Source organism: Erpetoichthys calabaricus, chromosome 3 (genome assembly GCF_900747795.2).
Source record: "Erpetoichthys calabaricus chromosome 3, fErpCal1.3, whole genome shotgun sequence".
Lineage (NCBI taxonomy): Eukaryota > Metazoa > Chordata > Cladistia > Polypteriformes > Polypteridae > Erpetoichthys > Erpetoichthys calabaricus.
This window is the reverse complement of record NC_041396.2, coordinates 192041454-192054134: the sequence shown is the minus strand read 5'-3', so window position 1 is coordinate 192054134 and position 12681 is coordinate 192041454. Positions and strand designations below refer to the sequence as shown.

At 40.0% G+C, this 12681-nt stretch overlaps 1 protein-coding gene across 1 annotated transcript in view; it reads left to right on the top strand.

Annotated features, from left to right (window-relative positions):
- Nucleotides 1–12681, top strand: part of crybg1a (crystallin beta-gamma domain containing 1a) — a 359825-nt gene that overhangs the window by 156404 nt on the left and 190740 nt on the right. Inside the window, exon 2 of the mRNA XM_051925340.1 lies at nt 605–722. Coding sequence (XP_051781300.1) covers nt 605–722 — 118 coding nt within the window. The remainder of the gene's footprint in view (nt 1–604; nt 723–12681) is intronic.

The window sequence follows — 12681 nt, the reverse complement described above, 5'->3', positions numbered from 1 at the left end:
TCAGGTACAAGTATTGCTCATGTTGGTTATAACGAGTGTTGTGTAGCAATACAACCAACGACCTTTGGGTTATAAAGGTACACTCACAAGCTTCTCATTGAGCCGAGCAATATGACAAATTTCCTATCCCTGTAGATGGGACAGATTGTAATCTGACAGCTGAGTGTTTTTGTGTGAAGTCCAGCTAAGCTTCCCCCCAGCCTCCACACCTGTGTGTTCCTGGGCACCTATACCTCCCATATCTCCAAACACTTGCTTCTTGTTATAAATTTAAATTTGAAAATAGCCCTGTTTAAGTGTGAATGTGTGCATACGAACATCTGGCAAAGTACTGTCAACCTTTCCAGGGGTATCTCCTACCTTGTGCAAAGGGCTATCTTTTGACACCAGTGTCCCAGAGCTGAATTAACTGTGCATAAGAATGTTAAGTTAGGTCTTCTACGATCATGTAAAGACTATACATGAGCATTTTTAATTTAAAAGTCTTACTTTGTAATTAGAGACAACTTTTAAGACTGAAGATGTCTTAACTAACTTTTCCACTTAGGCCAGATATTTTGAGGAATGGTTGCCTATTTTCTCAAAGTGTTTTTTTGTCTTGCAGGAATTTGGAGAATGTTAGCATATCACCAGAACACAGTGAACGGCTATCTTCAAGAGATTTAGAATGGGATGTGGACTTAACAAATCCCACCTCTCCCACATCAAACAAGTCAAAGAAGGTAAGAAGCTATGATGCTGTGAAGCACAGAAATAATATCATGTAGTTAATTTATTTTTAGTGTAATCCCCATGAACACTAATGCACTTGTTTCGCTATCCACTAAGCTTTTTTATGCCTCTCAAATAAAATGAGCTTGTGTTCCACAGAGGTCACCCTTTCCATTTGGGTAGAGGTAGGGTTGCTAGACATCCCTTATATACGGGACACGTCCCATATTTGATAATTTTGTCCCCTGTCCCGTACTGACCTTTCAGAGACACCCATATGTCCCGTATTTAGTTAATTTTCAAATTTCATAATAAAAATATAGATTTACTACCTTTTTACAATACTTAGCTGTAACTTTATAAGTAATTATACTTTCATTTCTCAGATTCTTTTGATGAAAATAACCCAAATGTAACGATGAAACTAGTGTTTGCTGCCTGTTTGCAACTTGTTCAGTTGCTATGGTTGGCTGAGAACAGCGACACTGTTACCGTTTTGCTCTCCAGCTGCGCTGCTGTGTAGTTCTGTATCAGCATTGCAACATACAGTGTCAACAAAGTGCTTTGTTACTACTTGTCACGGCCCACTTTTTTTCTAACTTAAAAACTAATCCATCCATCCATCCATCCCAGGATGCCAAAACGTAAGTGTAAATTTCGTGATAAATATTACTGCGAATGGACATTTATCAAACAAGGCAGAACCTGCTTTGAAGCAAACTGTGGTGTATGTAATTGCACTTTTAGTAAATAATTTTCTAATGATTTTACTTTTGCTTTCCTTATAACCCGTTAAAATCCTTGCTTTATGTTTTTAACTTATGCCTCTACTTTTATATAATATATTGGTTTGGTGTGTAGGGGGCATGTATAAATTTATATATAGTAATATAGTATTTGTATATAATAATATAGAGAGAGATTTTAAGAGTGTCCCGTATTTCTAATTTTCTAAACTGGCAACCCTAGGTAGAAGTGCCATCTATTCAAATCCTGACTTTAAAAGGGAAGCTTTGCAGTCCATGTTCTTTGAGCAGTAGCATTATCTTTTAAACAGAAGGAGAATGGTCGACTGCTTTTCCTTGATTGCTTTGGTGTTTAAGAAAGTCGAATTATTGACCCTTTATATTGGCCTTTTGAGACTTGTAATCAATATGGACCACACCCTCAATATTTAAAAAAAACGTGCTCATGATTTTGCCAATAGTGGCTTAGACTTTGAATTTCTTAGCTGTTGGAAGATCACCAGCATTTTGATTGTTGTTTGACCTCTGGTGATTTTGACATATCCAAGTTTCATTCCCAGTTATTAAACTATTTGTTAAATTTCTCCCAGTCCAAATTCATTAGATTCATAATTCATTACTTGGAACTGTTCTGCTAAAAATATTAGAAATTATTTGAATAGAGGATCAAAAGATGCAGATTAAGTAAGGGCACATGCTAAGTTCTTAAAACACAAAGTCTTTAATCAAACAAAAACAAAACCCTAAAATGTCATAATAATGTTGCCAAAGATTTCAATAACAGGAAAATTAAATAGAAAAACAGAGTGCAAGTGTAATAAGGATTATCTGTCATACTCTGATAAAACATGACTGGTTGTACAGACCTTTAAACCTTTGATCTATCGAGGTCAGGGTCACAACTTTAGTTAACACTCCCCCAGATCTACAAAATGGTGGTGCTTGAGAGAAAAGACAAAGTGGCACTGGAAAAAGACAAAATATAATTCTAACAATATCAAAACGAAAGTAAGATGAAAAACTAATATAATTGGATTCAATATCCCAAAAACCATAATACATAAATATTTATACAAAGGTATGTCTCTAAAAAGGAGAATAAAAATTATAAACAAAACATAAGAAGAATATCAGCCTCTGCTGGAAGACCCTCATTGAGTATCAACAGGGTGAATGTTGCTGTAACAGGAATTTTAGGAACTTTAAAACATTCCTCCTTACAAACCTTTTCAATTTATTACTATTTCGTGGATGCCTTGTCTTTATAGTGTTCTTCAGTTCATGACACAGCATCTCCATTGGGCTGAGCACTTTAATCTGACTTGGCCACCTCAAGACACACATTTTATTCTATTTAGAGCATTCTGTTGTTGATTTATTCCCATGTCTCATGTCAAAGTCTTGTTGCATCACACAACCTCTATAAAGGTGTGGGTGATGAACTGCTATCCTGACATTCTCCAGTAATATTTCTTGATACAATTTTGAATTAATTGCTCCCTCTATAAAAGCAAGCTGTCCAGGCCCTGAGATAGCACCAAACTATGATGCTGACTCCACCTGCTTCATAGTGGGATATTTTTTCTTAGTGTCTGCAGTGTTTTTTCCCCTCTGAATATAGTGTTGTGAACACTATATACTAAAGAGTTCAACTTTTGTCTCATCTACCAACACATCATTGTCACAGGAGAATTTAGGAACATCTCTGTTTTTTTGCCAAGTTGAGACGTGCAACAGTATTGCTTTTGCAGAGCAGAGTTTTTCTTTTTGGTATCCTTCTGGGAACTTCATTTTTGTTCAGTATTTATCTTATAATGGATGAATGAACAGAAACTTTGGGAAATTCAAGAAATTGTTGCAGGTGTCTTATTTTTACCCTATTTTTACCTTGTTCAGCAAGGCACACTGCACTCTTGCCGTGATCTTTTCTGAATACCCCATCTTAGGGAGAGTATCGACAATACTAAGTTTTCTTCATTTGTGGATTGATGAACATTCAGGCCTTTAGAAATGCTTTTGTAGCTTTTTCCACTTTTATACATTTATATAGTTCTCCCTCCAAAGTCATTTGATATTTTCTTTGATTTATTTATCATAAACAGCAAGGCTTTGTCCCTAACTATAATGTATGTGCCTTTTTTATAGGACAGGGCATCTCCAACCCACACCTCCAGTTTCAACCCATTAATTCCAATACCTGATTCCACTTAGCTTTTGGAAAAGTCATTAGCCTAGAGGTTCACATATATTTTCATTTTGGACTTTTAATGTTTAAACAATATTTCCTTTTATAGAGAGAAGTTAAAATTAATGAAATTCGGTGTATCACTGTGGTGCATATCCAATAAGCATTAAATAATATGTTTATGATATAATATTCTTACAATATATATTTTTATTTCTGATTATTATCACTATGCTAGAGTGCTTTCTTTTACATTATGTAATGCTTGTGCTGAGAAGGTTTCTTGTTTTTCTGATATTTCTAGAAAAGGGGTGGCAAAACATTTAAACAGGCACTACTTGGGTTATTGTACCAAAACAATGTTATCATAAAGTTACAAAATGTGTTACCACACCCTGGCATTTTATTCTCCACCACTACTGGACCCCAGACACAGTGGAGTACTGCAGCTGCTGATCTACTTAACTCTGGGACTTTTGAATTGCTGGTCTCCATAACCTTTCACACTCCACAATTCTGTACACTCCTACAGCATCTGGAGATAATAACAGCTGGAGCATCAACAGCATCTCCACTAATTGCCGTCCTCATCTCTACTGACTTTTATTTTGTGTTTCCTGAGAGAACCTGACTGTGGATTTATTTGTATTCTGAAGATTCTTTAGTACAAGCCTTTTATAAACTTAAATTTATGCCATGATTGATTTGTGTTGTTGTTGCTGTGGTAGTTTTCTCACAATTGTAGCTTTGTAGGTAGCACAGTAAGGAAAACAACCTTCCTCTAGTGTGATTCCCAGCACGTAATTGAGTCCATTCGTGGAGCCTCCATGTTGGGTTCATCAGTATGACAAGATTGGCAGTTGTTTCAATTATTTATGTATTACAAAAGCTGATTTTGTCTGTCTGTTATTGTGACTTAATTGAAGATCAGATCAAATTGTTAGGAGTAATGAATGCATAACTCCAGGTAATTCTAAAGGAATCACAAAACTTTTATCTCATGACATGAAGAAAGAGTGTGTGATGGGAGGTGCTTGGCCGACAAATGTTGCAGCAGAGAGGCCTTTTACATGCATGTGTCAGAGAAAAGGGGCAGGTAAAAGGCAGTACATACTATATGAGTGCTTAGTGCACCAAAATCACAATAGGCATAGGTAGCAGCACAAGAGGGAGAGGAACAGAGAGAGAGAGAGAGAGAGAGACAGAGGGGTGCAGGAAGGAAAGGCATGGGTTTGCAAGACCTATGTGGCAAACACTGCATCTTGGAGTCCTTATATAATTAATATATTGTATAATAAGCCTGGATGGTAGGAGTTGCTGGGTTAGCAAGAGTACAAATGTAATATGGTCAAATATCAGTATGAGAATGTGTACTACGGTACTCCCCTAGGTAGCAGCATAGTCCTTATGGATTTTAGCTTCCTGTTTCTAATGACAGGAACTCCTAGGTGCCTGGTCCCAAAAATAAGTGTACGGAATGTGCAGTGCAGTGACACCTTATATATCCATCAGAGATGAAAGAGATCTAAGATGAAAGTAGGAATTCTGGGAAAATCCCTCACTCTTGATTGCAGGAATTACCATGTAAGTAACCTCTAAATAGGGTTTAAAAGATGCTCCATGCCAGATCCCTGAAGAGGCTCAAATTGGTAGATTAGCTCGGACTAGGATATTTTTTTCCAATCCGAAGCAGTTTTTTTGCCAACACTATATCAAGAGTAATCATTTTTTAAACTTTTCCCCATATAAATTTGAAAAAAGTGCATTCAGTTTGTGTTCCACCAACAGGGCAACACCCTTTCTTTTGGTTGCTATCTTCTGTTAACCCAAGCCACAAAAATAAATAAATAAAAATACAAGTAAAACAAAGCAGGTGAAGAACCGAGTTAAGGTGTATGTGTGGACAATGCTAACAGCAGCTGTCAAATGAATACATTAGCTGAGTGACTGATTTGTGCTGATATAGTAAAAGAGAGGGGCTTGTGAATTCATCCCCCTTCCCATCACTGATCAAGTGGTATGGCGCACCCACACGTTTCCTCTTATTCAGTGCAATGGCTGGTTACTGCTTAGTATACATGGGCAAGTGGTAGTTCCACTATTCCTCTTCCTCTTGTTTACTATGATATTGTTAATATAAACTTAGTTATTTTTATAGTTCTTTCCATACATGTTCTCCCTGATAGTTGTGATGGAAAATCCTGTCAAGATTAGCTGAAAACCCGGATCATCGGAGCCTGGATTAATGGGGTCCTACTGTACTTTAAAACTTTGAATTCTTCCTGCACATAACTTAGTCCTTTGTGTTTAATAATACATCATTTTAACAACATATATATATTTAGGTTTACAGGGTCATTATTGTCATATGTGCAGAGCAGAGTGAATTTCTTACCTACACGTACTCATCAATATGTAACACATCTCTAATGGCATGTTTAGTGAGTAGTGGTAGTTACCCTGGCTAGCAACTGATTTATGTATGCAGTGCAGTGATAGCACAGCTGCCTCACAGTACGGAGACCAGAGTTCACTTCCTGGGTCCTCCCTGCATTGCTTGTTTTCCCCGTGTCTGCATGGATTTCCTCTAGGTGATCTGGTTTCCTCCAACTGTCCAAAGACATGCAGGTTAAGTGAATTGGCGACACTCATTTGGCCCTAGTGTGTGTTTGGTGTGTGCGTGTGAGTGTGTGAGTGTTTGTATTGCGTTGGACTGGCACTCTATCCAGTGTTTGTTCTTGCCTTATGCCCTGTGCTAGCTGGCTCCAACATCCCATGCGACTCTGGTCTGCATTATGCGGGTTAGAAAATAATTAGATGTATACACACACACACAGAATACTGTGAAAAAATATTTGTACCCAGAAGCAATGTATGAAAACTGGTATGAGATATGAGCAGTGGTCACAAATGCAAATGATTAGATTTGCATATCCATGACCTTCACAATGAAAATTAGACTACTGCTGGTATGTTAAAAGTTACAGTGATGACAATTATAGTAAGGCTGTCACACCCATTGTGCAGGATCTGGGTTGACAAGAGGAACTGATGGATCATCTGAAATGACAGTCTGAGCACTTGTTCTAGTACATTTTACCATTTAAAGAGTCTTAAGGAATGTTTTTGTGGGTTGCTGGGTATTGGGTCATTATGGTAGGCACTGTCTACCAGTGCTACCATAACTTTGTGCACTATATTAGTGTAGCAGTTATTATTGCTGTTGTGATTTGTTATTAAAATACAAAAGGAGAAGAAAACTACTGTGGAAAAACCCTTCCCATACAAATAACACATTTAAAGTGATATATTTAATTAAATTAAAGTTAAGCCAAAAAAGATTAAACTAATATATTTCAAAGAACCAAATAATAATAACTAAATGCAAAAAACGTATGGGAAAACATTCAATAAATCAAAGCAACAGTAGCTACAGAAAAAAGGTAATATTAAATTTCAAGAAAAAAGGAACCGGTGTGGGGCAGACTGACTGGCAGGATGACGCCAGACCCCTTGCTGCATCCAAACTGTGCCATCTTTCGCCTTTATGCCTGGTGCAGCTGCATTGTTCTTATATGTGAGTAGACGTTTCTTGCAGGGAGGGCTTCTGTTCTCTTTCTCCAATGTAGAACTCTTGAGTTCACCTCTGTTATAGTACATTTTTATTTGAAAACAGCAGTGTCAAATCGGGGGGAGTGTGAATGTGACTGATTGAACAAAACTGAATTAACAAAAAAAACGCTAACATTTACAAGTACCATACGTCTACACTGGCTCTTACAGACTCAAATTAAATGTATGTTTTTATTGTATAATAGTAACAATAAGAGCAGCTCTCTACTCAAAGCGTTTATTTTGTGACACAAGGCTTGAACCCGTGACCTGTTGATTATGAGTCAACAGTTCTTACCGCTGTACTACCAAAGCAGTGATGACACCAAAGTACACTAACCCGTTTTTTTTTTTTATTTTGGTTATAGTCCTGAATAAAAGCGCACTTGTTTTATTATACTTATACCTTTTGTGAAAGTGCTTATTTGATATTTGGACTTCAGTCTTCACACATTATACACTTCATGTCAAAATTTTGTTGTTAGTACTAAAACATGAAAAAAAGTTTGTCTTTTAGGTATGTGTTCAACATTTCTGTCATGCTACACTTAGATAGATCTTTGCAGACCTAGAGACCACACTGTAGACGTGTTCTCATGGACACCGGTTTAGCAAGTAGACCAAATAATTGACCAGCCCCTTTCTCTCTCATACCTTAAAGGGTCCCTGCCAATGGACCAGTAACTTGGAGTGACATTTGGGGACTACTACCATTACCCGATCACCCAGACGAAACTTGTGAAGGTGGGAGCCACGTTTATATAGCCAGGTCTATGCATTCTGCTTGCACTTGAGGTGTTATTTTACAAGGGTCGAACCTGTGAGAAACTGTTGTGCAAGTCTGTGATGTATTTGATTATATTTTGGGAGGAGGGCATTGCCAGCATGCCAGCTTTCCCAACAAATCAAAGGCTTAAGCTCTTGCTGGCCGCTCAAGGTCAAAGCGCTATTCATGGCATTGTTGTGGAGGTGGTGAGACCATAGCAGGCTAAAATCTCATGCTTCAAAGTGTTGTAATCTGCTGCCACTTGCTCCTCCAAATCTTACTAGGCTCTTTGAGCCTCGCCAGACAGAAAAGGGACGAGGAGATGAGCCCTTTCATGGCGTGGCCACCACTGCCTAGTGGCGGTGTAGTCAAAATTGAGCAGATATACCTGACTTGTAAAATCTCTGCTGCCTTGCTGTGGGTGTCTTGCTGCTAGTTTGTCCGGTCTGCAAGTCGCTGCACCGCTTCTTCTAGATTTACTTAGTCAGCCATTGTTCTGACTATGCCACTTGTGAATGAGTGAAGAATTGCAAGTCCCAAGTAAAAACATGTTGGGGTGCCAAATTGGTTGTCCCCATTCACATCTTACAAATAATAATTAAAATACAGGTGCAAAGGCAACAAAACAGTATCAACAAATTAATCGCAGTAGGGCTTAAGTCATGTTCAAGTTCAGGTTTCTGGAATATTGTCATGCTCTGCTCGCAGAAAGATGTCTTATTTTGTCAACTCACAATATTTTGTGCAAAAACTGAAAGGAGTGGAGTTAGGTGGTGTTGCTGTAGGAAAAGGAGAGGACATGGGTGGCAACAGCACCTCCTCCTTACCCCGGGGTGGTACTTACATACTTTAGAGGAGCCCAGAGGATGATCCACAGACACACTTACGTGACGATGCTTAATTGAATTCAGGGATGCAGAGAGCCAGAGCCCATTGTAGCAGTATCAGGCATAGGGCAGAAGCTAACTTTAGACAGAGCACCAGTTCATCATAGTTTGTAAAAATGTAATTCCTCTAAAAGGTAAATGTAAAAAAGATAAACAATTAACGAATACAGTCTACAACTAGGGAAAGATTTGTGCTAAAAGAAGGAAGACATCATGTATCCAGAAGCATTTCTATGTAAGAAAACCAATACAGTAATTTTCTAGGGTAAGTATCCCAAAAGAAAGATTATCTGACCAAGAGTCTAACCTCCCCTCTAAACTACTGAGACTCCATTGCAAGATCAATCGTTTGGGGAAATGAAAAGGTTTTGGCTGTACTTTGACAAACAGATTAAGTTGTTACTGCACCACATGTCAGATATTTAGGCCCACAAAAACACTTCAGAATGGAATCTTCTAGTAATCTGTCTGAATTGTAAGTGCCTGTAAAGCTACCATATTGGCAAAGAATTCCAATTTTTTAAATTATCAAACTTCATTCTACGTATATATTATGCAATTTTCAGAAACACACAATTAGAATGGCAGTGAAAGTTCAACAACTTGTGGTAGGTCAGTCAATGAGGTATAGTGTTGGATTTGAACCTCCAGCCTTGGTGTTTTAATTTAACTTTTAAGCAGCTGCCAGTTACTATGTCTTGTGTGGTTGCTTTTACTTATTCTTTGAACCTGCCTTTTCTATTAAAGGGCTGGGGAACTCATATTTGTCTTAGTAGTTCTAACTGTGACATTGACGCTCATCCACCACACCTACAATTAGTCACACTAACTCAGGGAGAATGTGAAAACTCCTCAATGCTAATGGCTTAGCTAGAAACTAAACACATGTTTTTAGAGCAGCGACTTTGCCACCTTGCTTTTATTTTGCCCATTCACTTTTTATATGTCTCCATTGTTTTAAAAGATTTAAGGTAAACTCAGACAATGCAGTTTCCAGAGTTGTTGAGGGAAGCAATTAACATACTCTTCATACAAAGAAGGGCTCAGTGTTTCTTGCAAATTTCCCTGTGATCATAACAAAATATTGAATTCTTTACCGTCTTTAACATAATTATGTTTAGGTATATTCTGCATTTGTTTGAGTTCTAGTTCCAGTATATATTTATTACCAGTTGTTGTATAGAAATGTAATTTATTATTATTATTATTTGTTATTAGATTTACTTACACATTCACAAAAGCTCCAAAGGTGTTTTGCCCTGTGTGAATTCTTTCTTATAATATGCATTTTAGTTTCCTTATAAAATTGTCTTTTGACCAGTTCCCTAAATAATACATGAATCTCTCTTTCACTTTAATAGCTATTTTTTTTTTTTTTAAAGTAAGGAAATGTAATTATGACTTGCGGCAAGGGAGGTACAATTCATGTTTTTGCTGTTAAGCACACAGTAGTTAGGAGTTTACAAATAAAAAAAAACTGAGCCAAGATAAAAGAGCATTTTTTTCAAAACCATGGAGACCAAATATTACTTCAGGGATCTGTCTGAGTTTTTTATTTTTTCATTCTTTCTTATTCACACATACATACACATGCACACATAAACTATATATACATATGGTGAGTGGTCATTTTATCAGGTGCACCTGCCATTTCCACACTCTTTGATCAGTGACAACATCATATGAGCTCATGTTGCTGCACACAGATAGTAATGGATCATTTGTGTGTGTGATTCAGAGACAAAACAGACAAGACTAAATATTAAATAAAATTTGAGCTTGGTCTTGTATTGGCAAGGTAGCCTCTGTCTTCTAGTATTTGCATTCATTAGCCTCAACAAAAACTATCAAAGCTTAAACAAAAATTCAGTTACTGTCTTTATGTCCATAGTTGTAAAAGCAGCAACCTACATCAATACACCATGGAAAATCACTGCCAAAATAAGACATAATTTTTATGTCCTTCATCAGTAATGTGTCCAGTAAACTTTAGCTGTCACATATAAAGACCATATATAAAATGAAGAGGTACTAGTAAATAACACAGTGTAACACTTTAACAGAGAAATTACTAAATTTGCCTGAGCACATCCTTCATATATATTCCCATGGGCTCACCACCTATGGGAGGGGCCAAGGAGGTTGGGTGCAGTGTGAGTTGGGTGGTGGCCGAAAGCGGGGACCTTGGCGGTCCGATCCTCGGCTACAGAAGCTAGGGCTCTTGGGACGTGGAATGTCACCTCTCTGAAGGGGAAGGAGCCTGAGCTAGTGCGTGAGGTTGAGAGGTTCCGGCTAGATATAGTCGGGCTCACCTCGACGCACAGCTTGGACTCTGGAACCAATCTCCTTGAGAGGGGCTGGACTCTGTACCACTCTGGAGTTGCCCCCGGTGAGAGGCGCCGAGCGGGTGTGGGCATACTTATTGCCCCCCGACTTGGAGCCTGTACATTGGGGTTTACCCCGGTAGACGAGAGGGTAGCCTCCCTCCGCCTTCGGGTGGGGGGACGGGTCCTAACTGTTGTTTGTGCATATGCACCGAACAGCAGTTCGGAGTACCCACCCTATTTGGAGTCCCTGGAGGGGGTGCTAGAGGGCATACCTTCTGGGGACTCCCTCGTTCTGCTGGGAGACTTTAATGCTCACGTGGGCAATGACAGTGAGACCTGGAAGGGCGTGATTGGGAGGAATGGCCCCCCCGATCTGAACCCGAGTGGTGTTTTGTTATTGGACTTCTGTGCTCGTCACGGATTGTCCATAACAAACACCATGTTCAAGCATAGGGGTGTTCATATGTGCACTTGGCACCAGGACACCCTAGGCCTCAGTTCAATGATCGACTTTGTGGTCGTGTCGTCGGACTTGCGGCCACATGTCTTGGACACTCGGGTGAAGAGAGGGGCAGAGCTGTCAACTGATCACCACCTGGTGGTGAGTTGGCTTCGATGGTGGGGGAGGATGCCGGTCAGGCCTGGTAGGCCCAAACGTGTTGTGAGGGTCTGCTGGGAACGTCTGGCAGAGCCCCCTGTCAGAAGTAGCTTCAACTCCCACCTCCGGCAGAACTTCGACCACGTCCCGAGGGAGGTGGGGGGACATTGAGTCCGAATGGGCCATGTTCCGTGCCTCTATTGTTGAGGCGGCTGACCGGAGCTGTGGCCGTAAGGTGGTCGGTGCCTGTCGTGGCGGCAATCCCCGAACCCGTTGGTGGACACCGGCGGTGAGGTATGCTGTCAAGCTGAAGAAGGAGTCCTACCGGTCCCTTTTGTCCTGTGGGACTCTGGAGGCAGCTAATAGGTACCGGCAGGCCAAGCGGAATGCAGCTTCGGTGGTTGCTGAGGCAAAAATTCGGGCATGGGAGGAGTTTGGGGAGGCCATGGAGAACGACTTTCGGATGGCTTCGAGGAGATTCTGGTCCACCGTCCGGCGTCTCAGGAGGGGGAAGCAATGCAGTGTCAACACCGTATATGGTGGGGATGGTGCGCTGCTGACCTCAACTCGGAACGTTGTGGGTCGGTGGGGGGAGTACTTCGAAGACCTCTTCAATCCCAATAACATGCCTTCCAATGAGGAAGCAGAGCCTGGGGACTCGAAGGTGGGCTCCCCCATCTCTGGGACTGAGGTCACCGAGGTGGTCAAAAAACTCCTTGGTGGCAGGGCTCCGGGGGTGGATGAGATACGCCCGGAGTTCCTCAAGGCTCTGGATGTTGTAGGGCTGTCTTGGTTGACACGTCTCTACAACATCGCATGGACATCAGGGACAGTGCCTCTGGATTGGCA